Source organism: Coccomyxa subellipsoidea, assembly GCF_000258705.1.
Source record: "Coccomyxa subellipsoidea C-169, whole genome shotgun sequence".
NCBI lineage: Eukaryota > Viridiplantae > Chlorophyta > Trebouxiophyceae > Coccomyxaceae > Coccomyxa > Coccomyxa subellipsoidea.
Window position 1 is genome coordinate 723,573 of NW_005178022.1, and position 26,144 is coordinate 749,716.

General features: G+C 52.9%; 7 protein-coding genes across 7 annotated transcripts; 4 read left to right on the forward strand and 3 right to left on the reverse strand.

Annotated features, from left to right (window-relative positions):
* Positions 1-15: 15 nt before the first annotated feature.
* Positions 16-4,521, forward strand: COCSUDRAFT_49110 (hypothetical protein). Its single transcript, XM_005643414.1, has 10 exons — positions 16-155; positions 306-553; positions 802-1,013; positions 1,270-1,415; positions 1,689-1,754; positions 2,072-2,302; positions 2,796-2,948; positions 3,380-3,526; positions 3,735-3,824; positions 4,148-4,521. The coding sequence occupies exons 1-10, from the start codon at positions 81-83 to the stop codon at positions 4,391-4,393; spliced, it is 1,614 nt and encodes a 537-aa protein (XP_005643471.1). The 5' UTR covers positions 16-80; the 3' UTR covers positions 4,394-4,521.
* A 1,115-nt stretch (positions 4,522-5,636) lies between these two features.
* On the reverse strand, positions 5,637-8,877 carry COCSUDRAFT_45065 (MFS general substrate transporter; the record flags this gene model as incomplete). Its single annotated transcript, XM_005643415.1, has 12 exons — positions 5,637-5,823; positions 6,003-6,151; positions 6,468-6,564; positions 6,738-6,942; positions 7,180-7,341; positions 7,615-7,750; positions 7,893-7,969; positions 8,079-8,159; positions 8,262-8,385; positions 8,489-8,542; positions 8,627-8,694; positions 8,850-8,877. The coding sequence occupies 12 exons, from the start codon at positions 8,875-8,877 to the stop codon at positions 5,637-5,639; spliced, it is 1,368 nt and encodes a 455-aa protein (XP_005643472.1).
* Positions 8,878-9,744: 867 nt separating this feature from the next.
* Positions 9,745-11,348, forward strand: COCSUDRAFT_45066 (hypothetical protein; the record flags this gene model as incomplete). The annotated part of the gene is made up of 4 exons (XM_005643416.1): positions 9,745-9,866; positions 9,998-10,159; positions 10,430-10,555; positions 11,111-11,348. 4 exons carry the CDS (start codon positions 9,745-9,747, stop codon positions 11,346-11,348), a joined length of 648 nt encoding a protein of 215 aa, XP_005643473.1.
* Positions 11,349-11,657: 309 nt separating this feature from the next.
* Positions 11,658-14,667, reverse strand: COCSUDRAFT_68085 (mitochondrial carrier). The gene is made up of 7 exons (XM_005643417.1): positions 14,328-14,667; positions 14,067-14,222; positions 13,850-13,948; positions 13,633-13,728; positions 13,366-13,480; positions 12,752-12,946; positions 11,658-12,332 (listed from the first exon to the last, which is right to left on the reverse strand). The coding sequence occupies exons 1-7, from the start codon at positions 14,505-14,507 to the stop codon at positions 12,139-12,141; spliced, it is 1,035 nt and encodes a 344-aa protein (XP_005643474.1). The 5' UTR covers positions 14,508-14,667; the 3' UTR covers positions 11,658-12,138.
* Positions 14,668-15,074: 407 nt separating this feature from the next.
* On the forward strand, positions 15,075-17,472 carry COCSUDRAFT_20295 (nicotinate-nucleotide diphosphorylase; the record flags this gene model as incomplete). The annotated part of the gene is made up of 7 exons (XM_005643418.1): positions 15,075-15,158; positions 15,242-15,303; positions 15,386-15,467; positions 15,717-15,908; positions 16,259-16,441; positions 16,863-17,019; positions 17,276-17,472. 7 exons carry the CDS (start codon positions 15,075-15,077, stop codon positions 17,470-17,472), a joined length of 957 nt encoding a protein of 318 aa, XP_005643475.1.
* A 472-nt stretch (positions 17,473-17,944) lies between these two features.
* Positions 17,945-21,340, reverse strand: COCSUDRAFT_31499 (translation elongation factor, mitochondrial; the record flags this gene model as incomplete). Its single annotated transcript, XM_005643419.1, has 11 exons — positions 21,234-21,340; positions 20,881-21,037; positions 20,722-20,775; positions 20,592-20,637; positions 20,381-20,472; positions 20,195-20,275; positions 19,945-20,054; positions 19,443-19,629; positions 18,834-19,040; positions 18,332-18,476; positions 17,945-18,111 (listed from the first exon to the last, which is right to left on the reverse strand). The coding sequence occupies exons 1-11, from the start codon at positions 21,323-21,325 to the stop codon at positions 17,945-17,947; spliced, it is 1,338 nt and encodes a 445-aa protein (XP_005643476.1). The 5' UTR covers positions 21,326-21,340.
* Positions 21,341-22,768: 1,428 nt separating this feature from the next.
* On the forward strand, positions 22,769-25,540 carry COCSUDRAFT_20175 (hypothetical protein; the record flags this gene model as incomplete). The annotated part of the gene is made up of 8 exons (XM_005643420.1): positions 22,769-22,923; positions 23,058-23,334; positions 23,485-23,631; positions 23,819-23,947; positions 24,231-24,374; positions 24,598-24,745; positions 24,960-25,171; positions 25,370-25,540. Coding segments are annotated over 8 exons (1,383 nt in total), but the record flags the coding sequence as incomplete, so codon positions are not given.
* Between the last annotated feature and the right edge of the window lie 604 nt (positions 25,541-26,144).

Sequence of the window (26,144 nt, forward strand, 5' to 3'; positions counted from 1 at the left end):
TATAGACAACGAACAGACTCACATTGCCGGCAGCAATGCGCAATTGAACTTTGAAACGAACCTTCTCGTCACTGTAAGCAATGCCGCTGCGGCTATTCCTCACACCAACTCGAGCATCTTATTGCTCAGGAGATTTCCTTACAGCCACCTTGGAGGTTTGCAAGTGCCTTCTATCGATGCTTGAAATTGTCACACGATCCATTTACTCGTATAACAGCAAAGAAGGAAGCTTTGTGTCTTCTACATTCACGTCGATCAACCACCTGTTGTGCCTCGAGTCCAAACCTGCAAGATGGTGGTTGCAGGTATTAAATGACAGCAGCGTGCCTGAGAGTTTCAGTGGCCCCATTGAGGTGGCCACGGTGAATGTAGACTTCTCAGGCTCTGAGCGCATAGACAGGTCATGGGTGTCCTCGTCGTACCAGCCTGTCTCAGCCCAATTTCTCAGAGAGGGCAAAAGGGAGGTCAGGCAGATCCTGCGCACGCCGCCGGCGAGGCTGGTCATGCAGGACACCATTCTTGTGCCTGGCGATTCGCGCAGGTGGCTGCTGAGGTGAGCAAAGCACCAGAAAGTTCTGGCTATATCGTCCAGGCATGTTCGTCCCTGTCTGCAGGGCTGCATGTCTCACTTTCAGAGCTGTTATTGCCTCAAGTGCATGCAGACCAGCTGTTGCATGTAGCTCTGGTGTGCAGATCAGCTGTTGCATGTGGCCCTGATCTGCAGACAATTTTATGAATGTGGCAGTGAAGTTTGATGCTTTTGTGAGACGTGGCTGGAAGAAAGCTGTCGCGCTTGCGCAGGTTCCGGCTGCCCAGAACGCTGCCGCCCAGTTTCAAGGGCGTGGCGGCGCGCTTCAGCTACCAGCTCCAGGCCACGGTGCAGTTTGCGCTGCCCAAAAAGCTTCCTAGCATACCCAGCATCCCCCTCTCCTCCTCTGCCGCTGTCCTGGCTGACTCCCACGAGCCTGGCCGGAACCCCTTTGTCACAGCCTCCGCCGCAGCCTCCAACGATGGTGTGCCCTCTCGGCTGCACATGCACAAATGGTTTATTTCAGCAGGCACAGAAAGAAGCAGAGAACCCTGTCATCAGGCCTGTCTTTCTCTATGTGCTGTTGACGCTACCGAACTGGTTGTCCCCTGCATATTTCATGAGAGGCCAGCTTCTGAGATTCAGGCCCTCCATATATTTGCAGAGTTCCGTATGTGTGAGATGCTGCAGTCCTGCTGTCGAGGTTCGTTGCTAATGTGGCATAGCGCACATGGGTGCAGGTGGCGGCAGCTGGAGCAGGAGGGGGTCCAGTGGCAGCCTGGCCCAGTCAGCATCGCTGCCGCTGCCACCCAGCGACAACCTGGCGGCCCCTAGCAGATACCAGACGGCCGAGGCCAGCACTCCGGTGCACCTCTGGCCAGCCTGGGTGAGTGATCTAAGCTTGGGCTGCCATTGCTATCTTTGTCACCCCTGGGACCTCTTGCATGCATGTGAGAATATGTGATCTCTTCCACTCCATGTGGGTCGGACCAACACTGTCATTCTTGTATCTGCATGTTTAAGGAATACCATCAAGCATTTGCCTTTGTGGGCCTTTCTCCATCCCTGTGGGTGAGACTAAATCTGGCATCGTGGAATGGCACAAGTGCTGGGCAAACAGATATTGCGGATAATGACATGGGGGGTTGTGTTGTTGAAGGACCCGAGCGAGAGGAGGGGAGGCGTGGGGTCGGTGGCGGCTGGGGATGATGCAGAGCAGGCGGCGGTGACCTACCAACTGAATTATTTGCCCAGGGAGCTCACCATAGACTTCCAGGCGCGTCCCAAATGCCCATCTATTTTTATGATACCTTCACAATTCTGTACCTCGCAAGGATCTCTGTGAGAACATATTCTCACAGAGCCTACAGACATGTGTGTGGACTCATGAGGGCCATGATTCGATATACCACAAGACCATCATTCCATGGCAACCTTTCAAGGCCCCCATCCAAACAATGTAATGTGATCAGGAAGACAGCTGTATGCTGTTCTCGGGATCTGGACAACAGAGTCTGAAGTCTTTTGGAAATGCATGTGCAGGAGCTTGGGCGGGAGGGCGAGGCGGGCGGCAGCGGCAAGGGGTTTGCCTTCCAGCAGCTGGAGGGGGATGGCCAGGCGTGGCAGCCGGCCTTCCTGACCTCCATCGATCATCGCCCCTCTGTCACGGCCGAGACGCCAACGTTCCCTCCGCCGGCGCTCAGCCAAGACGCCGATGACCCGGGGGAGGCTGCAGACGAGGACGGCGCAGACGCCATCACGCCCCTATCCGAGGTGTCCACTTCTTTACCGCGCCAACACTTTGTTGGGCCGCCATGTGTCGCCTTTGCTCGGAAAACGTTACCACTCCAATATTGCTGAATGAGGTACTAGATTGGTATCCCACCGCCTTGCTACGAACGCCTCGACACCATGCTGTGGGCATCGTGGTGGCTCTGTGGCTCTGTGAAACGAAGAAGGTTGTCTGTAAGGAGCTGCGAGTGGGGCGTTGTGTTGCCCTGCAAAGCGATTACGAAGAAAGTTGGTTGAGGGCCAAGTCAGGGCATCGACGGAGTATGCTCTCTGCATGTGATCTGCCAAGGAGAGCAAAGTACCAGTATCCCTTCTTGCTACAAGGAGTAGGAGGGGACATGCGTTCAATATATTTGACTGCACTAAAGCTGCTGTTACCAAGCACTGGAAGATTCTGCTCCTGAGTTCGATTCCCAGTCGCCATGTCAATGCAATATCATATTGCGCGCACGTAAGAATTGTCATGGTGGCGCAGATGACGCTGCACCCTGCGGGGGAGAGTGAGGATGCGGAGGGGCCGCAGTCCTCGGCGCTGCGGAGTGCGCGGTCGGCCACCAGCACCGGCCGCCACATGCTCACCTCCCCAACCACCCCCGGCGAAGCCGCCCTCCGCTCCTACAACCTGCGGGTGCGCCCTACCACCTCCCTTTTCCCCCTCCTTTAAAGGGATGTCCTGACCCTGAAATATTTGCTTGAGCCTTATTGCATGCTGCCGTTTTCCCTTCCCCTTGTTGTCAGCCCCTTCTGTCCTGTTCCACTGCCTCAAGGCTTACCTTCTGCTTGTCCGGTGCCTGACAGCAACCTATAATAGGACAGCGTTAATAAAGTATTGACACAAATATCTTCACAGCCCCCCTTTCCCCTGTGAGTCCTGCATGGCTCCTACGCCATGCACACTGCTATACAGTGTCTGATTGTTCATTGCCGAGCAAACAGCGTCATGCAGGCCTGATATGCAAGCATCCTAACATGGTAAGCTCACCAGCAAATGTCGGCATCATATTCTAATGTGGTGAAGACAGGTGTGCTGTACCAAATGGAGTGGCTGCATGTGCGCAGGTGGGAGATGCGGCATTGGTGCGGGTGGCGCTGCATGCGCCCTCGGACGGCCATGTTGCGCTGGGGTCGGTGCTGTCCGGCACGCTGGACTTCAGAGCGTCACAGGAGGCCGCCGCCCTCAACCCAGAAGCCCCCAGATGCGTCCAGGTGCGCAAGACCCCACTAAAAATTTGTCTGCAACATTCCCTACTCTCAATAATGTAATGGAGTGCGCCTTTCTAGGGGTCAAGATGGTGCCTTAGGGTCCAGTGGTATACAAATGTTGGTGCCTGGCGTTGCTTCTGGGCAGGCACCCTTCCCGCATGTATCACTGCTGAGGCGGTGACGTGAATTTTATTTTGTGTTGCGTTCCAAGGTGGCCGTGCTGTTGGAGACGGAGGAGGTTGTGAACGAGCGGTGGCGATCCAGCAGCGCTGCACGGCAGCAGAACTCATCCATCCGCAAGGTGCGCGCCCGCCGACCGCCCCCGCCGCACTCCTCTTCTTTACTGCTTTTGCACTGCGAAAATTGTGCTGTACGCTGCAAGCTTCTGCCTATGCCATGAACAGAGATATTTGCGGAGAAGCAGGCTTGAGGCCGGAAGCAGCATCCAGAGGGCTCGCTCTGTGTGATTGAAGTTCTCATTAGTGTGCCAGGTCTAGGTTACTTGTCTCATTGCGTTTGGCTGTAACATTACCAGGAGATGGCGTAGAGAGATACGCCAGAGCGTAGAGGTCTGCTCCTGTGCAAGTGGCATGGCCATTTACTTGTGCACGGCATCTGATTCAGGTGTGGGGCGAGCACGTGGAGATAACAGCAGACTTGGTGTTGACGCACTTCATGTTCTCGCTGCCTGCGGACGCGCCGGCCTCATTCGCGACGCACCTAGTGTCGCTGCGCTGGGTTCTGCGCTTTGAGTTCACCACATCTGTCGCCAAGCCGGCCAGCTGGCTTTCTGGGGGCCCCACCCCCGAGCGCATTGCCTGGGCCCTGCCAGTGCTTGTACGGCCGCCAGCCATCCCCAGGAACTTGTGACAGTGGACAATATGTGGGTGCATTGCGCTGGGAATGTCAGCAGTAGAGCACTTTTGCAGTTGAGGTGTTCCAGGGAAGTATGGTCATGATTGTAGTGTACAAGCGTTCCATGTAAAGTCAGATGCGCTAAAGCTGTCCTGCGTATTTCTGCATTCTGCCATGCATGCACCCATTTGTCAGATAAGAAATGCCAATAACGCCAAAACGATTCATTTGCAAGCTTGGCAGGCTTAAACAGTTGCTTCAAGCTTGAGTTTATCCTCCTTCTGAGGTACATTACTTGTAGCTGCAGGTTGTAGCGTCAAGCTCCCCCATACATACTCCATCATTCTCTTTTATAGTCCTGCATAATCACAAACTGAGGGAATGCCCACAGTGAGGATTCCATACCCACAAGCTCACGTGCTTCACGTGTTGACATATATTAGGATAGGTCGTTCGGCTGGAATGCAAAATGTCCTCGTTCCTTTTCTATTTGCTTAAATCTTGGAACTCTCTTTCATAACTTTTTATAGGTGCCACTTAGACTAGGAAAAGGCGCTCTCTGGAGATCCACCCATCATGCGCATTGATGCCCCGTGAAGGGCGACAAAGTGGCAATTGATCTGAACCGCCTGAGGGATCACGGCACAGGAACGAATCCTGTAGCCGTCAATGGCTTGGGTGAGATGCTGCTTGATAAAGAGCCTCTGTAATGCCCAGACTTCTAACCTGCAGGGGGTCAGTTTGATATATTTGGCAGGCTTTTGGAGTGGCATCATGGAATGCATTTGGGGTCGCTTAGAACCAATGCCTGCAACCAAAGTTCCCCGGAAAACAGATTGAGGCGACATCTATCTTGCATGCAATGATCAAGTGCTAAATTCTCTTCAGTACGGATGGTGCCTTTCGCTGTCGCGCAATGGACATTTCGTCCTCTTATGTATGGATTTGTAAGGCACGCTTTTCTTGGTATGAGATAATCCTACAAATTACGAACTATCTGCCATGGACACCTTCTCAAAACGCCATCGTCTCAGAACTATTTGTTCCAAGCCACAGCATTATATCGTGATCAATAAATATACATAAGTCCCTGGCATGACTCAGTCCAGCCTCTGGATCCACACAGCGGGTCGGGCTTGTAAAGATACATCATGAAATGCGTCGTGCAAGTGCAAGGAGTCTCCAGTCAATATTGTCACAGAAGCCCCAGCAGAAGCAGCAGTACAAACGCGTCAAAAGATTCCAGCAGCTCAGCCCATCAGACATGTGATGCGCCGTCTGTGTCCCTGAGCAGGGGCGTGCCAGGATCCTCATCATGTGCTGCAGATGCATCCTCGCTGGCAGTCACAATGCGGTAATCAGGCTCCCTGCCGCTGAAATACCGCCCCAGGTTGAACACAGCCGCTCCCAGGAACAGCAGCACCGCGCTGATGCCTATGCTTATCCTGGATGCATGCGGTGACAGCAGTCCTCGGCTTATGAACTTGCAGCTACAGTCCCGGAACATCTGCTGCCCAAGGATTGGCCCCCACATCAAAAACTCCCAGCTGATGCTAGATCCGACAATGCTTGAGCAGTTGAGAAGAGCAGAGATGACAAATAGAGGAAGATAGATTTTGCTTACCGCCAATTCTGGATGCGCTCCTGCAACCAGCCCAGAAGGACGGGGGAGGGAACGTCCCCAAACACATGGATGACTATCACCTGCAGCGACATCGCAAACGGCCGCAGCCGCGCCGGGACCGACCACAGCACCACCGCCGTGTTGGGCGCCTGCAAATGTTTTGCAATTTTAGCAAATACAGCAATGGCAACATGATAATAACAATCATTTGGGTAGGCAGGGTACATCTGGAGCCAGCTGTTGTGGTGATGAAAGCATAATCACAGGGAGGACGAGACTCAAAGGGCTCATTGCGGGATGTTCACAAGAGGAATTGCAGCAGAAAAATCTCCCAAATTTAAAAACACATGAAGAGGCAGGTGTGCTGACGGGAGTTCAGGAGCTCCCAGCAAGGGACTGGGGATCAGAGAAGAAGAAGATGCTGCGGATATGCCGCAACGGCTGCAAATTTGGATGGGAGCTTACCTGAATGCCAAAGATGGCGAATTGCCCGGCTGCAAAGGGAGGTACAAATGCCAACAGCGATGTGGTCACTCCAAAGGCCAGCAGGATGAGCACACCCCTGAGCCAGAGCAGACCACGCAAGTGAGTCCTTGCACCATCACCTTGCCACCACATGCAACTAGCAATTCAGCAGTGCATCAGCACAGCCAGTCAAAGGCTCTGATGGTCTCAGGATGCAGCACCGGACCAAGAGACTCCAGCCATTCTAAGCAATGGGGAGGAGGCTCTCACCCGATGGCCATGCCGCCAGCGCAAATGGCGAGGGCATTGCCCATGGTGGAGCCCATGCGATCCAGCACATACCCGCCCGTCAGCGTGCCGAACACTCCAGTCAGCACCGTGACCGCCCCAAACACCAGATCCGCCGTCTCCCCGCTGATTGCAAACACATCCCTTCCCGCCTTCGGCCCTAGATACGCTATCGCCCCTATGAAGGCTGCGGCAGCACACAGAATGAGGTCAGCACATGCCCTTGGTCTCAGCAGCAGCGCCGTATATATGAGGCCTCGGACGTCAGGATGCAGGTGTGCCTAGATGTACCTCCTACAATCAGAGAGGGCACATGTCTCCCCTGCGCAGGTATGTAAAGCAAGCACAAGAGCAGCAACCTCCAACAATTGAGTCAACACATACCTTTTATGCTTAATCTGCAGGAGTGAGTTGAAAGACGCACCAGTGTACAGGGTCTGGCCGCCCACGGTGCAGACGTAGACAGGGTGCCTGCACACGGTCACCAGGTCCTCCCCAACCTCTCTCACCGCCCCAGCCAACCCTCTCCCAAACCCCTTTGGCCCCTTCACACCCCTCACCACCTCTGCCGGAGTCCTGTCCGCCTCTGCGCACACCACAGAAATGTCAGAAACCGTACTTCCCAATTCCCATCATTGTGCATGCATGTCTTTCCCAAGCACTCACAACGACACATGTAAGCATGTCAGATCAATGATTCATTCTGCATTTACAGCGTCAAATGCAGGGGCCAGCCTGTCCCAAAGGACAAAGCAGGAGCACAGCACCATGTCTGTTTAGGCTAAGGATAGCTGTCCAGGGAGCAGGGAGATTGTCCCAATCTTAGCATCTTCTTATGATCCCCCATTGCAGGGTGCACCTTTGGTCATGCCGCGCAGGTGGATGGGGGGTGCGAGGGCGCAGAAGGCCACAAAGGGCGCCATCGCTGCGGCCTCCAGCAAAAACGCCGCGCGCCAGCCCAGAGGACCCGCCACCAACCCCCCAAATATGTACCCCTGCCAGCCCAATCGCAATGTCACACTTACCCAGCACCCTCAACATAGAAATTCTATGTACCTTGCCCTCCAATGACTTGAGCCCTGCAGGATGATGCCAATGTCAGCAAGCTGGGTGGGTGATAGAGGGAATGTGACCCACCAGGGCATAGCCAACCGGGATGCAGAGGTAAAAGGTGGCCAGCCATCTGGTCTTTGCATGCGGAGGCGCGTTGTCATCTGTGCACATGATTGCAATGTCAGCTGAGTAAGCGCGATCAGCTGCTGAAGAGAGTAGACAGTGAGAGTGTCGTTGTGCTGGTCAGCAATGAATCAGAGCTGCACTTACCTATGAATGGCGAGGCCAGCGCCACAAAAGAAGCCTCTCCAACCCCCACAAACATGCGGCATGTGAGCAGGCTCCAGAAGCCTGCAGGGAAGGCAACATTGTCATGGTCACACTTCTTACATGCCTCTTACATGCAAATGCATAGCTCTCAGCAAGTTGTGCACAAATCGATTGGGAAGTCACCAATGCTCAAGCCGCAGCCAGCTGTGGACAGGGTCCAGACACCCAGGCCCAGAGCGATTAGCCTGAAGGCATTGACGTGCTTGCTGGCCTCTGCGAAGATTGGCGACGACACAAGAAGGCCGACCTGCGCAGTGTGTCCTTACTTTCAGGCAGGCATCTTGCTCACAAAGGCCTCAGATGTGCAGCTGATGAAGTAGGTAATTACAATGGCACGGTTTGTGGCTCACCAGGAAAGCTGCAGGAAGGTAGCCATCCTGGGTCAGGCTCAGCCCAAAGTCACCCTGCACGTGCAACAGATCAGGTGAGCCCCGGGAGTGCTGACACCGCGTGAAAACAGGAAAACAAAGCTCCGGACATGATCCCACCTGGATGCCATAACCAGGCGACTTGTCATCACCTCGAGCTCCATTTACACCATTGCTCGATATAACGCCTGAAAGTTGAGCAAGACAGAAGAGTCCTTGGACTACGTTGATATGTGTAAACTCTGGTGCCAAGCCTTGCTAGGCAAGTACGTCGCTCATATTTTAAGCACTGAGCTGCTTCAACCATATATGGATTCTTGTGCAACGCTCTGACTGATCGCACCTCTGTCCATGTAGACGAGCATGTTCATGGCACAAAACAGCCATAGTAATCTGGCCGGTGTAAACCATCCTTTGCTCTCTACTTCTACAATATCTGGCTCTTCTGATGGCATCGCACGCACTATTCAGCGTGCGATTCGGGTCATGGAGGAGGTAGATGTTGTCGCTACAAGAAACTGGAGTAGCCACGCAAAGAGTTTGACGGATAAAAGAATTTTTCAGAGAGTACTTTCCATCTCTCGGATGTAAATTTCTCCTCCGCAATGCAACAAGCATGTTGCAACAAGCATGTTGCAAATGCTTGTGGATGAAGCTGACTGATCTCAAGGGTTTCTGTAGGGTTCTTAAACCTGCAAATTTCTCCTCGACAGCAATTGCGTGCCCAATGCAAAGCCTCAGTGACAAGTTGTCAATAACAACCAAGTGTTTTCTCAAACACTGAGAGGGGTTTTAAAGCCTGCTGCCTAAGTGCCACAACACCCAGGCCCATAAAAGGCCCAGAGTAGCGTTGTGCGGACGTCCACATCGAGCAGGGTTCCGAAGTCACACAAGGAACAGGTGCTGAAGGTGTGAGCTCGTTGAAGTATAAATGTATCTCTATAATGCTTTTCCGAAAATCATTTACGCAAAAGCCTGCAGCATGGCGAGCAGAGCTCTTCCACAGTCACTTTACTAACAGTGGCTAGGAACACCCAGGATAGGGAGAGCCCAGCAGCATCTGGCGCAGAAATGTTTGTACTGAAAGCCGTTCGAAAACTTACCTTATTGCTGTTGATAGTTCTCACCATTCTTTGTTCATCTTCAAGAAAGGCCTTTCTGAGCCCATAGCTCTGGACTTGCATAACAGCACTTTGAAGAGAAGGGCCATGCTTGCAGGGGCTCCTGGAAGTGGCATAATGCGCATGAGAACGCACCGTACGGCTAGTGCAGCTCTGGGCTTTCTGCTCTTGACAGCCTGCGCACATGCCCAGTACCAAAGCCAGGCTAGAGACAGCCCAACAGTCTTCCAGCATGACAGGTGCTGTGCAGGCCTCCTTGAACACACGTCATTTCATCCTTCATTTTGCAGCAAGCGAGGACGTGTGTCAACAAGATGTCCCTGGTCTACCAAGGGATGGGGACTCAAAGGAGATACTTGTGTTGCTGCAGGCCTGGGCAGCCGACCATAGACATGAGCCACTGGAAAAAGGTGTATGCAAAGTGCACCACCCCCACAACCCAGACGTCCCCGACCAGCCCCATCTTTGACACCTACCTGGCTGACTTGGCAGCAACCTTCACCGCTGCCAACCCCCTGCTCCTTGCTGGAGAGTGCGCCCCTTTCTATCTCTTCCTTTCCCCTTGATTTTTTTTCTGCCTAAAACTGGAACTCAAATCCCAACCTATGTTGCTGTGCAAGAGCAAGCAAACAACCTGGTCAGCTGCCAGACATTTGTGCCACTTGCAAAGCGGCCCATTTAAGAAATATCCCAAATCTCTGGTGCTAGCTTTGCCTGCATGTCTGCATTTCTCCTTGTCTAATTCACCGAGTGACAGCTGGTCGATATCATGACTGACACGTGTGCGGCGGGTTGTGTTCAGGTGCAAGCGGGACCAGATGAACAATGGAGTGGCGGCGTGCGGATACACATTTGACCCCAGCGACTACTACCGGCAGGCCATCACCAACATGGACGGCCGGCCCAGGCTCACCTTCACCTCCTGCGGGTGCGCTGCCCTGCTGCCAACTGCCCTGCCCACTTGCCTTCTGAACTTGCATGCGTCTAGCAGGAGCTCATGCCTTTGAACGATGGACATAGCATCCGGCTATAAGGTCATCCTGCCTCTCTGTGGCCACGAGAAGCTGACCGGACCCGCAGCACAACCGGGAACTTCAAGGCTTGCAATCTGAGCTGTGCAATGTCAGCAGTTCTGACAATGCCTTGGAAACAACTCCAGGGTGGCTTTTCGTGCTTCTGGGCCCCCCAGGGATTTGTCACCAGCCCAACACATTTGCCTTGCAGAATGGCAAAATGACTGAATGGACAGAAACCTGTCCCAGAGCAGGTATACTACTGGTCAATCCTTGGAGCATTTTTGGCATCCAGAAGGGATGCCTTGGGATGTCCTTGAGCATGAGATGATTGCCTCAGCTCGCAAGCGGAATCATAGTCTCCCAAAGGTCTGGAGTGAGGGACTAAGACCTGCGGACACACCTTGCCTTTGGGCACAGACAGCATGTGGGAATTAGTCATGACATGTGCATGTGGTGATGTGGCACAGCATCCAGCTGGACGGCGGTAATGTGGCGGCAAGCAACACCTGCTGGACAGACGCAGCCTCGACAAACGGGGAGGTTGCGGTGCGCTCGGCGCTGAGTCAGACCGCGCTGGGGCCGGTGTCATTTGCGGTGACGGTGCAGGACGGCAACCCGGCATTGGGCGGCACATACGTGGGATCCATCACAGCGACTTTCACCTGCAAGTACTACAACCCTGCGCAGCTGATGCTCCCCGGCTGAGCCCGCGCATGTCTTACCTGTGCCTGGAGAACAAAGAAAACTGTCGAAGGTACTGATAAGGTGTGCAAGGATCCTGATGTGCATATCATGTTGCTGGACACTTTGAGGGGAGGTGAAGGGTTTATGTTGCTGGCAATTGGGAAGAATGTGGCGGTGGACCAGCGCATGTACATTGAACAGCTATTGTGTGAATACGCATGGCTGACAGTAATGTAGATACAATAGAGGAACTGTTGCGGTTTGGTACTAGAGTTCTTGCGGTTGCATGTAACCCACCTAATAGGGACCTGCTAGTAGCTTGGCTTCACAGTAGGCGGGCTGTCATTACAATGCATCATACGACTCCTGAACACTTCCAAGTTGTCATCACAGTGCATGAATCATTAAAAGTAAACGGACAGGCTGTGTCAAAGCCACAAATTGCTTCTTAGGCACCGGTGCACTACGATAACCAAGCTGATCACACACACACTGCTCCTAAACACAAAATTTGAACCCAACGAAGAGCTCTGTTGTTCCTGTCCCAGATCTTGTACACCTAATTATACATACAGAAACACACTCCCCTCAAAAATTGTTCTGCATGTGCTCCTAAGACGCTCTTGCAACACTGGTCGCTGGAGCATGCGCATGCACAAGGGAAACAGCATACCGCCCAAAAAGAGAACTTGCTAGTCTCAGCCCCTGCTGGAGTAAATCTCAGTATCAAGACACCCCCTTGGAGGACATCCCTGATGTAGACACCTCGTCACCGCAAAGAGGTGGTGTGTTTATCATCAGCATTCTGCAGTTACTTGCTGGGAGCGGATAGGGCAGCCAGTCGGGCAACAGTGTCCTTGGAGGGCGCTGCAGTGATGACAATGGAGCGGTTGAGGATGGCGTCGGTGGCAGTGGTCAGCTGCTCCTTGATGGCCATCAGCAGGGCTGCGGCCAGGATGCTCTGCACGATCTTCGCGCGCATCCCCTTGTAAAAGCCCAGCAGACCTGGCGAAAGAAAGACCATTTCTCAACCTTTGTAGATTGCAATCTACAAAGGTTCCGGCTGGCCTCACAGAGACGAGGGCTACACATGCCCCATTGAGCTCCCCAACCCAGGCAGCAGAAGCAAGTCAAAATTTAGCTGTGCTCAACGTGCCTCCCTTGCTCCTTAAATAACAATTGACTTCTTGGGGATAATTTTGTTTCAGCTTGTAGAGCGCAAGGTGTACAACAAGAACAGTGGACTCCAACCAAGTAGCCTATTTAACTTGTACGCCTTGGAATCTATGAGCTGCAGCAGTTGCTTGTTTTGCACACAAGCTGGGAGTTCCCCTGGCCGGAGGCAAGGCACCTTCCCCGTGCTAGTAACATGCATGTTGTTTGATTGCTACAAGAAGAAAGGGTGAGCAGGCCCGGGCGCGCACCCTCGGTGCGCCAGATGCGTTCGAGGGCGTCGAGGGTACCGGTGTAGCGCCGCTCTGCGCTGGTGTGCTTGCCGGATGACATGAGGCGCGCCTTAACCAGCAGCAGCGGGTAGGTCACCACCGTCGCGCCCAGTTTGGCCACCGCGCTCAGCCAGAACACGTCCCCGGGGCTCGTGCGCCGCGCGTTCCCTCCGCCTGCATGCATGCATCGAATTTCTAAATATTACTAGTGGCATAAGCAAGCGAAACTGCTCCTGTTTCCTCCCACTACTATTACTACCACCTGCTCTTGCTGCCAGAAGCAGTGTTGCCAATTTCCAGCCCCTTCTTGTTCTCAGTAGATTCAAGCAAGACCCAAACAAACGCGAGCACGGTGCTCAGACTTCATACCGCTTCCCGCCAGCCAGGGCACACATCAAAATGAATGGTAGGGAATTGTTGTTTGAATTGTTGCGAGAGTTGCTGGGCATCAGAATGTTTGGCCATGCATGCATGCACAAGCACTTAATGGGGCTTCCTGAAGAGGAAAACTGGCAGGATTGCAAGGAGTCTAAGAGTGCCTGCCCTCTCTGGGAATGGCTTACAAGAGTCCAGCTGGCAAGTAGTAAATGCACCTGAGGCGACGCGCCGCCAGTCCTCGAGCCTGGATCTGAGGTACTCGAACAGCATGTAGTTCACGCTGGGGTTGGAAACCATCACCAAAGATGGCAGCACCCCCGTCCAGAACCCCTGAATCATAGCACCACCGCCTCGAGACATGGCGCACCATATTAATCATAAATATCCCGTTTAAGTGAGCGCCAGCAAGCTGCATTGAGACATGTTAGCACAGCAAGAAGGAATGAAGGCCACAAGCTCTCCGGGGTGGAGGATATCCTTACCAGAATGCCATGCTCCTTGTAGATCTCCCTGCATGTCTCCAGGGGTCCAGGCGGCTTCACATGCTCGTTGCCCTCCTCGATGCTCTTCTGGTATGCCTGCCAGCATTTTGCAAGATTTGAGGAAAGTACCTTGTGTCTATTCGTCTGTGACGTGCTTCGGCCGGCCAATGTGTCTGTTCTGCACAAAGATGGATACTCAGGGAGAGGATGCGCTCACCTGCATGCGCGTGGCTACACACCAGATGGGGTTGGTGAGGAGCACATTGCCACAGCCAGCAAGGAAGGCCACCAGCAGGGATGGTCCCACTCCAATATCCTGCAGTTTCCAGACCCGCTTTTCCGGTAGTTTGCATTGCAAACAACCTTATGGCTGAACCTGATGCCATGATGCAATCCATTGTATTACACTGCAGGCATTGATGCATGCACCCTACCTGAGACTTTGTCAGCGTGAGGCGCTGATGCCTGGCTACAAAGAATTGGCGGAGTAAGGAATAGAAGTAGAAGTAGACGCCCTGGGACACGGCTGTGCCAAGGAGAGATGCCTGAAGCCCTTGGAACAAGCCAGTCCAGCCTGACTCGCGAATGACCTGCAACATTAGACGAGTGAAGGGGCATCTTGTCTATAAGATGGGGACTTGGCAGAGGATATCCTCGCTCGAAATTGCTGTGTCTGATGCAAGCCATCCACCTACCTCCAGTATGTCAGCAATTGTCCCGGTAGCAGCCTTCTTGGAACTAGGCAGAACTGTCTCTTTCTTGTGGGACCTAGTAGCCTGCAGCGTTGACACTGTCATGAGGGGGTACGTGACCACCGTCGCTGCCATCCCTGCAGCTGCCCCAGAGACACCTTCCACAACCTCGGGTGCCACCATCGTAAACAGTAAGCCAACCCGAAGGGAATGTGAATTGTGCCCTGGTCTGCAAGACGCCCCAAAGGCCTAGGACTGGACAGCCCTGCAGCAGAACACTAATTTAAACAAGAGAGAAATTTCGCAGATGCGAATTTCACTTTAAAAACTGGCACAAATATGCAGAAATCATTCTTGCTCCAAAAGCAAACGGTGACTCAGCATATTTAGGCCACGGTGGACTCGACCGACCGATCTCCACCCTGGCCATTCAGACTGGAATCAGGTTGGATTGCATTCCATCCACAAGAACTCTAATGAGAGACATCTTACGTACGGAAACTGCCTCCATTCAGGACTGTGATTGTTCCTGAAATTTTGCTGTTGCGCATCCTTCACAAAATATTTGTTGACACTGGCAATACCGGCGATCAGATTTCCTGCCGAAAAGGCCCTGAATTGAATCCGATGTCATTGAAATGGAGATCGCCCTGGTGAGCGCGTGGCACTTCACAACTGCTTGTCACAGCCCTCCTAGCTGCTCCACCTAACCACTGCGTACTATGACGACAAGTGTATTGATACGTTTCTATGGGCGTGCTCAGGGAGACGGGACATGGTCCCAAGCATGCTCCCATACCTCCACCCCCACACCCCACATACGATCTGGATCAGGTGTGTGCACCTGGAGCTCGAGCCTAAGATTTCAAGCAATGCACTTTCAGAACCACAGTAACTGAGCTAACTTTTCATTGCAGATCGTGAGGCTGGCGTTGGAAGAGGACTCCGCAGGCATTGGGGATGTCACCACGCTCTCAACGTGCGCTCTCAACTGCCCTTTGCCGTTCTTCCCTGGAGCTATCACTTCTACTCTGGTCATGAATCATTGAGCATGGCTGCAGGATCCCAGCAGACACCCAGGCTGTCGCAAGCTTCCTAGCAAAGGCTGATGGCATCCTGGCTGGCCTTGCTGTGGCAGACAAGGTACGGCACCACTCCCCTTAGTTCCCACCCAAAAATACCCCTGTCATATGAGTCTCCACTTTAGTGCCCCTTTCTTTGCTAACAATGCATCTCATATCTGCCTGGGCACATCTTACTGACCATCCTTCGTATTGGCAAAATGCAATCTAACCAGATTCCGTTGTTATGACACTAGACAAGGGACACAGGGATTCTGCCAATTCATTACGGCTTTTCATGCATCTCACGACTGAAGATTATTGGATGCAGGTGTGCGCAGCAGTGGACCCAGGACTGGAGGTGACCTGGACGCACAAGGACGGGGACTTTGTGGTGAAGGGGACGATCTTTGGAGGCGTCCGCGGCGCGGCGCGCAGCATCCTGGTGGCAGAGCGAGTGGCGCTCAACTTCCTGCAGCGCATGTCGGGGATTGCCACTGCCGCCCGCGCCATGGTGGCCGCCGTCGAGGTGTGCATCAAGTATCATTTCACCAAGGAGACCTGAAATCTGGGCATTGCCCGGCACGGTGATAGCAATAATAGGTCTCATCACAGTGAGTGGGTCTGCCCAATGCGAGCAGGTCGAGCAGTTGGTTCAGAGAGAAGCACTGCTCACATGTGCAGTATTTGCTCCTGGTGCTGGGGCCTATTACTTTGCTGGTGCAGACAGCATCACCACCAAGATTTCCTCCGATTTTCATTGACAAAGAATACATAAACGTCCATCACTGGACAGCCGGCTGGGGACTAAAAATGCTCGAGGGAATGATGCGGCTGATTGACTTGCTTGCATGTTGCACACACAAATGACAGGGCCACGCAGCGCGCATTCTGGAGACGCGCAAGACGGTGCCGGGGCTGCGGCTGCTGGACAAGTGGGCGGTGCTGATCGGCGGCGGCGTGAACCACCGCATAGGCCTCTACGACATGGTCATGATCAAGAACAACCACATCTCCGCCGCCGGCTCCGTCAACGCCGCCGTGCACCGCACCCTGGTGCGCACTTTTCACCCATTTCTATGCACATGGCGCTCCCGATGCCAGACACATCAAGTCTCTGCAGATGCTGTCCTGCCTTCGTTTGTTTCCTTGGACCCCTTGCGCAGCCGCAAGACAGGCAGTGGAGGCACCTGCCTTTGTAGCCTTGGTGCATTGGGTTGAAGGAAGCGGTTCGGAGCCATTAAATAGCTGCAGAAACTTGGTGTGCCTGGTGCCTGATAACACCACTTTGCCTGCCAACATTTGTGGGGGTCATGACTCCGATGAGAAGGCACGATGCCACCTTACCAGTCTAGGGGAGGGGGCCACTACAGTCTGTTCATCTGTGCGGAGCTCGCCACTCCGCTGGTGGCTGCTTCCTCTCGATGGTTGCAGCAGCGGCAAGCGGCACGCATAGCAAATATTTGTGCCATTGCAGGAGTACACGAGGGAGCGGGGGCTGCGGGTGCCAATAGAGGTGGAGGCCAGGACGCTGCAGGAGGTGCATGAGGTCCTGGCAGTGCTGGAAGCGGACCCTGGCTGCATAGACCGCATCATGCTCGACAACATGACCCGCCTGGACCCCACGCTGCCAGGTGACCCCCACCCTCAGTCCCCGCATATATATTGACAGACCACCCCTATTTATCTTCAACACAAGATGGTGCCTCTTAAAAAGATGTAGAGTTTTGAGGTTTCCCTTGTTCCCCAAGCAAGAGTGAGCATTAGTATGACATGCAAAGCTTCAAGATCATGCGACAGCTTGCATGTGGGCGCAATCTTGGCACTGCTCTGCTGGTGCGATGAGTAATGTCGGGGTGGTCACTTAACTTTCTTGTGGTGTCTGTGCAGATGGAGTGGATGTACAGATGCTGCAGAGTGCCATGGACCTTGTTAAGGGGCACACGATAGAAACAGAGGCGAGCGGGAATGTGTCGATAGAGACTGTGCGGCGAATAGCATCGACGGGGGTTGGATTCATTTCGTGCGGCGCCCTCACACATTCTGTTACTGCACTGGATATCTCGCTGCGCATACATGACACTTGAGACTCTGCAATTATTTTCTGGTACTTGACTGTGCTTTATGTTGTTGCTATGTGTTGTACAAAGAGTGTGGAATTGTGAGAGACGTTCAGTAGACACAATTGTTTCAGGTTCACTCTTGCAGAAATAGAAATGCTGTTGACCAAGGATAGGTATGCCCTGCATGGCAGCTTATCCACCAATAATACACCAAAGAGGGTGCCCAAAAGGTAATTACTTATAAGAGCTGGTACCAGGTTAGTTTTGTTGCATGCATGTGCATGGTAGAAGAAGGTACTCAATCATACTTCAAGCATCCTTTTACAGAATTGTCAACCAGTGGCTACCATGGTCATCAAGTTAGGTTTGCATGCCAAAAGCTGTAAATTCAGCAGATGTCAGCACGTACAAGTGAGGCGCATATATGATTAGAGTCTATGCACAGCCTAAGGATTGTCAGAATTTTTAAAGGTAACCCGTCATTCAAAAAGCGCAATCAGTCAAGGACCTTGGAAACAACTCCGGCGCCGACGGTGCGGCCGCCCTCGCGCATGGCAAAGCGCAGGCCGGGCTCCATGGCAACAGAGGAGATGAGCTCAAAGTGCGCGGTCACATTGTCGCCCGGCATCACCATCTCAGTGCCCTCTGGAAGCGTCACAATGCCTGCAGTGCACACCATAGAAACCCAGATCAGCGTCCTGCATTTTCCGCACCCAAAGGGACATAAGCAAATCAAGGAGAAGCCCTCCACAGACAGGTGTTTTCCAGTCGCTGTGATTGAGGAGCCCGCTTCAATTCTGGCACGACCTTTGCAGTCTGGAGGACACAGAGATACAGACAGCCCAGCGAAGACAACAATGACACAGAGATGTGATAAGCGCACCTGTGATGTCGGCTGTGCGGAAGAAGAACTGGGGCTTGTAGTTGGTGAAGAAGGGGGTGTGGCGGCCGCCCTCCTCCTTGTTGAGGCAGTAGATCTCGCCCTCAAATTTCTTGTGGGGCGTGATGCTGCCCGGTTTGCACGCAACCTGCCAGCCAGACACGACCCCATCACCTCAACCCCCTTGGTCTAGCAACACCACAAATTCTGCCACAGCTGCTGCCTGTCCCATACCAATTCCTTCCTAATTCCCGGCAGGTCGGGCAATTCAGTAGCGCTGCAGCTGAATAGATGGTGCCAAAACCCAGTGGAAAGACCACCAGACGCCACTCTTCGCATTTCTGTAGCCTTTCTCATGAATGATCAGCCTCAGACTGACCTTTATAAAGGCTCCCAAACATGCCTCAGGTCCCCAGACTGTCAAAAGAAGTCCTGTGACGAACAGTGATCAGGGGCTGGGGCAATTAAATTCTTGAATTCTTGGGATAGGAGACAGAAAGCGCACCTGACCGCGGACGACGTCGTCGCGCTTGATGCCGCGCAGGAGCAGGCCCACGTTGTCGCCGGCCTGGCCCTCGTTGAGCTGCTTCTTGAACATCTCCACGCCCGTGACAGTGGTCTTGAGCGGCGTCTGGATGCCCAGAATCTCCACCTCATCCCCCGTCCGCACTATTCCCTGCTCCACTCGCCCCGTCACCACCGTACCACGCCCCTGCGCGCACCAACACCCTGCCCTCCTCAGCGCGATACTCACACCATTTGGAGCACCCCCATACGGGACATAGCTGTGCATCCACACCCCGATGCAGCGGCTAGAGAGGTTGAGTGGAGGTGATTGATGGCCTGTGTGCTGTGAGCAACATATATCACAGTCGCTTGCGATTCCCATGTGCATTTCCCCATCTCATGATGCCGCATGGCACTACATGGGAGCACAGACATGCTCTGGCCATCCATGCAGACATCCCCGCCCATGCACGGCAGAGGAATGAAGATGCGCTGTGGCCATGCAGGAGCTGAGAAAGGTAGGGTCTTATTGCTATACTAACCCATACTATAGTACCCCTCAAGCATACAGTCGATACCCCTGGAAGTGGCGCCGAGGGAACCGTGCCTGGATGGAGAAGACGTCTTCGACGGGCATGGAGAATGGCTTGTCGAGGGCGCGTGCGGGCGTGGGCACGTAATCGTCCACCGCTTGCATCAGCTCCAGGATCTTCTCCTTGCCCAGCGCCTCATTCTCGCCCTTCAGCGCCGCCAGCGCCGAGCCGCGCACAATCGGGATCTCGTCGCCCGGGAACCTGCATGCGCGCAAAGGGCCTGTTCAGGCAAATGGCTAACTTGGGCATTGATTATTTCAGGAGAGGTGCTGACACGCGCACAGAGGCAGCAGGCGAAAGCCTTATGCTCTTCTGTGCTTCTGAGCAGGGGTGGCAGAGGGTTGGCTACTGACCTCGTTTGTGCAAAAAATTCAGGCTTTGCAACTGTCATTCTACCAGATTGTGGCTGTCATAGGCACAATGACTCCATGCAGGCATGCTGGATGCTGGAAGAAGGGGTCAAACTGTGGCCGTGTGAGCCTCTCAAAAATTTCAAAGCAGCGAATAGAGCCTCACTTGTAGAAGCTGAGAAGTTCCCGGAGCTCCATCTCTACAAGCTCCACTAGCTCCTCATCCTCCACCGCATCAATCTTGTTCAAGAAGCAGACTATGCTGGGCACGCCAACCTGCGACCACGCTCATGTATTTGAGTCTCAAGACGCAGCTTGCACACACAGCACAGCAGCCTCCTTCACACTGCAAGGTGAGCAGGAAAGTGCCGTCCTTTGTTGAGGAGGAACGAGGCCAGGAGTTACGCATTGCACACCTGCCGCGCTAAGAGGATGTGCTCCCGCGTCTGAGGCATGGGCCCATCCGTGGCCGACACCACAAGGATTGCCCCGTCCATCTGCACCAGCCAATGGCAATCAGATTCACAACCATCGACTGTAAGCACAGTGGAAAATTGCACGCTCCATAAACTACTTTACATGCAGAAATGACCTAGCCTTGCCTGCGCTGCGCCAGTGATCATGTTCTTGACGTAGTCAGCGTGCCCAGGGCAGTCCACGTGAGCGTAATGCCGCTTGTCTGTCTGGTATTCCACTGCACAGCAGAAATTAACATGTCAATGACATCTTCTCAGCAACCATAGAGGCATCATGGAGCTTTTAACTTCCCTCTAAAGCCATAGCAAAGAATTGAGCTGTTGGCCAAGCCCGCACCGTGAGCTGTAGCGATTGTGATACCACGGGCCTTCTCCTCTGGTGCCTGCATGAGCGGGGCGGTCAGCGGATCTATAAAGACTGGCACATAGCAGAACTTTTGAAGATGTCACAGGAGGAGATCTCTCACCTTGTCAATCTGATCGAATGCCACAGCCTTAGACTGACCCATTTCTGATAGTACCTGCACCATGGGAACTTGTTCGTGGAAGCTTGTACACACTTAATTGCCCCGGTGACATTGTGCACATGATGCAAAAGACTTGATGAAAACCCATAATGGACTTGCCTTAGTGATGGCAGCTGTCAGGGTGGTCTTCCCATGATCAACGTGGCCAATCGTTCCCACGTTCAGATGGGGTTTGGTGCGAGTATTAATGTCATAATCTGCGGCGGCCTGAACAAAGCGTGCGCTCAACGAAGGCAGACAGCATGGCTCTAGCAACCTGGGACACAGTTGTTGTATGTTAGAAGGTAACTTCTCTGTTTCAAAGAACCCTATGAACAAGACCTCATCAAAATCAGCTGGTGGCGATCTGAAACATCAGATGTCTTGCAATCAAATATGTTCAAAGTATCCACGATGGAATGCAGGCGTCCCCAGCGCGAAACAGAAATATATGATCTGAGTGCTCAGCTGACCTCTGAGAAGTGCCTGGCAGTTGCTGATTCGCTTGTTGTGCCAAACGCTGAGTGAGGCAGGAGAGCGCTCTTCTACCAAGCACTCCTGCCATTTTGGTATCGCGCCTGAGAGGCAAATTTGCTTTTCCTCCTCTGGAATGCAGAAGCCGTCTGTTGCGTCAGGGCTTTCCAGCTCAGGGACTTATGGAGGGATTTGAGAGCATGTGTAGGGTTTTGCACTTCGCGCTCTCTGGTCTTCTCAATATCCCCTATGCTCTCGTTAGCTGTTGAAGATTTTAGTGAAGGTTACTGTGGATGTTTATTGGAAGATCTGCCATCAAGCAAGATAGGACGCGAGGAGCAGATTATCCATCGAGTAGGCATGCAATTCTTGCGTCTCGCTGCAAAGACCTCTGATGCGATCGTAAGATCGCCATGAGGTTCGCAGATGACATCATCGAGCGTCCTGGAACGGGCAGTAAGAACAAGGACGACAGAGCTCCTCGTGCACGCTGGCTGGTGGGAGGAGGTTCAACTTGCTTTTTTAGTATAATGCAACTGTGGCCAACGTGCCTAGTTAATGGTTTGTATTACTTACAAGAGCACTTGAGGCGTCCTACCGCTGACAGCAGCTTCATGACTGCACTTTCAACAGCCATCGTGCTCTATACTGACTCAATTTGTGCTCGCAGGTCCTCTTCATATCTCTGATCCTTGTATGGTAAGCTCTACTGACGAAACTGAGAACTGGAATGTCGCATATAGGGTTTAAGTGTCAATCAATGACCCAAATTCACTTTCTTGTACAGGGCTTACCTCTTCCACTATGCAGGCCACAGCACCTCGAATAAGGTGAGTACAAAAGACACTTGCACTTCCATCAGATAACAATTACGCTGCACTGTGTTGCTGATCGAGTCCTTGATTGCAGAGGAGAGCTAAGGGAGCTCATGCACACAACAGCAAGCCACAGATGCATATCAAGGTACGGATAGCTCCAGAATCTTTGCAAGCTATCAAGCAAGCGCTCTGAGAGCAGCTTAAAGGAGGCCTGTCAACACAGGTGTCTGTGAGCAACAGCAGTAGCTTACAAGCCCGTATAGTGGGAGCGCTGCAGAGCCAGAAGCAGCATGCGGTGGGGCAGCAGCTGTCTCGGTCCTCAAAGGGCCGAAAAAGCCTGCCAAGTCAAACAACGGTACGCCTCAGACGGCAGCACCGCAAACGCGCCTTGCTGACTTGAATGGCGTTGACGGGACCAACGAAGTGACATGTCACACATAATATCAGTGGCTATATCTGCACTGTTTGCTGTTTTCTGCCGACAGGGTGGAGCAAAGGTCCCTGAGGTTGGGCCCGGTTGGGGCTGGTACAGCAGTGCCAAGAAGGATGGTACTGAGGACACTGCGCTGTGGGCGAAGAGGCAGAAAGAAGTGGTGGAGGTACATCTCTTCCCAGCAATGCTGTCATGTTCCTCCTGGATAAATGCTAGCCCACCATTGATTGGTACAGACATCTGTTGATATGATGATCTCCTGGCTGGCTCACAGGCAACCAAGCACTCATGGAGGGCATATGAGACCTATGCCTGGGGAATGGATGAGTTGACGCCCTTGACAAAGGGTGGCAATGATGCCTTTGGCGGCCTGGGAGCCACCCTCATTGATAGCCTGGACACTCTGCACATGATGGGCTTGTACAGTGACTTCAGAAGGTAGACACTTCTTCCAGACGTTCCTTTGTTTTATGGTGCCGTTTGCTCAGTAGCATTCCTACTGCTTCATATGCAAGAAATAGGAGGTTGCTAATTGTGTTTTGTCATCAACGCCATCTTGGGTGTGCATGCAGGGCGAGAGATTGGGTGGCAACACAGCTAGACCTGCAGCATGACGCAAAGTTGTCTTTATTTGAAGTCACAATTCGAATTGTTGGCGGCCTGATTGCCGCTTATGACGCCTGTGGCGACGCAGTCTTTCTCACCAAAGCCGATGAACTGGCATCCAAGATGCTTGACAACTTCAGGAGCACAGAACAAGGTGTGCTGAAGCATTTGCATTTAATCTACACAGATATTCCATTGAACATCTTTAGATGCTGTACATGTAATGCCATGGAAAGCCATTATGTCGAGCTCTCGCATGTATGCTCGTCAATTTCAATGCCCACCGCTATTGTGTGCAAATTGACTGCTGTGTGCCTGGCAGGCAAGCAGACAGTGTTGCCCGTGAACGAGGTCTTCCTCAACCCTCACAGCCTGGAAACTATGAGAGCCAAGGCTACCACGCCAGAAACCGTGAGTCTGGCAGAGTTTGGGTCGTTCTCCCTGGAGTGGCATGCTTTGTCGGCCCGCACTGGCAAGCCAGAGTATGGGATTCAAGCTGATAAGATCATAGATGGTCTCAATCAACGCTACCCAAAGCAGGTAAAGGCCTGGCCTTCTGACAAAGAACGTAAGGCTGATTTTGTGCACAGTCATGCATCTTGTGGCATGGTGTGTTTGTGGTGGTGTTGTATGTGGTGTGCATGGTAGTATGATGGTTTTCTAGTAGTCCAGCAGGACCTGAGCCCAAAGCATCTGAGCAATGACTGATTTAGCTGTACCTATGCAGGCGTTCCTGCCAACCTGGTTCAACAGGCACACGGGCAAATACAATCCGGGTAACATGTACACTGTTGGAGGACTGGCTGACTCATACTTTGAGTACCTGCTGAAGCTGTGGCTCTTGCGAGGCAGAAGGGTGCGCATCACCTGACTATCCACTTCAGCACACTGTCGTTCTTGCGGATACCGAAAGTAATTGACTCATGACTTTGCTGACCAATTATGCAAAGGCAGCAAGATTGCTGCATTTGCCTCAAATCATTGCCACATGGTAACACCCGTCAATCAAAGCGCGAGGCCGGGATCACTTTGCAATGCATGCACATGAACATTGTCACACAACCCTGTGGTGTCATTTTGGGCTGTGCAGAGCTCAAGCGTTCCGAACCCCAAGAAGCTTACAATCATCCTCTGTGCAGGGAGAGGTGTACAGGAGTATGTGGGAGAGGGCTATGGATGAGGTTTTGGATCGGCTGCTGCATGTGTCTTCAGACGGCCTGAGTTATGTGGGTCATATCAGTGTTGCCAAGAGAGCGGGCTCCCAAGGCACCTTCAAACCCAAGGTAGCAAAGCCACTGCTGATGCATCTGCCCTGCCATTGCATGCTTGAGCATCTTGGTGTCCAACAGCATGCATGCTCTCTTCGTTTTTTGCAGCTGGAGAGACTCTTGTTCATCTTTCCGATCACAACTTTGCTCGGCATCTTGAGAGGAAGCCCTTTGCCTGCTCTCACGCATCATCACAATGCTGCCTATTGCTGACTTCTGCCGCCATTATCACTTGCAGATGGAGCATCTGGCCTGCTACCTGCCTGGTAATCTCGCCCTGGGGGTAGGGGAGGGTGCTGTCCGGGGTGCCAAGGCGCACCTGTATGCATCTGTGGCGGCCAACCTCACCTACACATGCTGGCAGATGTACGAGCGCATGCCCACAGGTGCCATCCCTGCACATCTCAATTTGCTACTGAAATCTTTAGATCTGCCTTTGTGACCCCTGATACCTGTCCTGCCAGGTAATTCGTGGCCTTGCCATGCGCCCATCAACTTAGTTTTGCTTCATTGCTTTGCATGGGCTTCTTTTGAGCCTGGTAAATGTTTAAGGTACGGGGCTTGTGCCTGCATTATCTTTTTGTGGTGATGTTGATGCAGGATTGGCACCAGAGGCTGTCAGCTTTGACCCAGTGGTGGGCATGACCGTGGAGAAGGGCTCAGGGAGGAACATCCTCCGGCCAGAGACCATAGAGTCCCTGTACTACATGTGGCGGCTGACCGGGGACCGTAAATACCGTGACTGGGGCTGGGAAATCTTTCAAGCCTTCCAGAAGCATTCCAGGGGCAAGACCGGCTACCACTCCATTTCGGTGAGCCCTTCTGCATGACTCTTTTCTGCTGAGCATCTCACTTTTGCATGCTTGTGCAGCAGGCGACTGCCCGGCACACAGCTGTTTGTCTCTTCAGCGTTTGAGTAATGTGAAGTTTAAATCTTCCTGGTTCTGTGCTGGCCATGCAAGCTGTGGATCGGGCCTTGAACTTTCTGCTGGGCTTGGCATGCAATGCAGGATGTCATGAAGGTGCCTCCACAGGCAGAGGACAAGATGGAGAGCTTCTGGCTTGCGGAGACCCTGAAATATACATGGCTCTTATTCGGGAAGCCTGATGCTCTGCCGCTCGACAAATACGTTCTTAACACCGAGGCGCACCCTCTGCTCATTAAAGCGGCGGCGGCATGATACCTGCAGGACATCTACACCGGTCTGGCAGCCTCAGATTGGCAAGGCAGCGCTCCCGATGCGACATTGTGCATCGGATCTACAGCCGTCAAACGTTGTCGTTATCATGATGGCATGAGATTTAGTGTTGACATCAAGTTTTGGAGCTGGCATTGAGTATCTGTTTAAGAGCCGTCCTGGTTAGCTTTGGGCTCTGAACGTTGCAGGACCAGTCTATTGACATGTGTGCGACTGACTCACACTGTAGCCAGACTGATAGACAGCAATCATTGATGCGGCATATGGTTTGCTACGCACGTTGCTTAGTGACAGTTGTGGATAAGTTGCTGCCCACAGGTGTCTGAATCGAGACTGCATGAATTATAGTCAGTTGACAGGCTGGGCAGGGCACTGCCAGTGATCGCGAAGTTCAGTCCAACTTTGAATATTTTGGTAATATTGTCCACTGATCAATTATAAAATAGACGTGGTCCACTGGCAGTGGGCGCCATGGTACTGTGGTTTCCTTTCAGCAAGTGATAGAATCTGGCATCTGCTCCAAGCTGAATCTGCGTTCTTGTAAACTCAAGCTGTCGAGGTGGGGACCAAATGGTCAAGGAGAGCT

Bases quoted from the DNA above. Each gene is read 5' to 3' on its own strand.
- COCSUDRAFT_49110 (XM_005643414.1), top strand. From the start codon at position 81: ATGCCGCTGCGGCTATTCCTCACACCAACTCGAGCATCTTATTGCTCA. The intron at 1,416-1,688 runs GTGAGTGATCTA...GTGTTGTTGAAG, and splicing joins TGCACCTCTGGCCAGCCTGG to GACCCGAGCGAGAGGAGGGG. The intron at 2,949-3,379 runs GTGCGCCCTACC...GCATGTGCGCAG, and splicing joins TCCGCTCCTACAACCTGCGG to GTGGGAGATGCGGCATTGGT.
- COCSUDRAFT_68085 (XM_005643417.1), bottom strand. From the start codon at position 14,507: ATGGTGGCACCCGAGGTTGTGGAAGGTGTCTCTGGGGCAGCTGCAGGG. The intron at 13,949-14,066 runs GTAGGGTGCATG...TGGAAACTGCAG, and splicing joins TCACGCTGACAAAGTCTCAG to GATATTGGAGTGGGACCATC. The intron at 13,481-13,632 runs GTAAGGATATCC...GCTATGATTCAG, and splicing joins ACAAGGAGCATGGCATTCTG to GGGTTCTGGACGGGGGTGCT.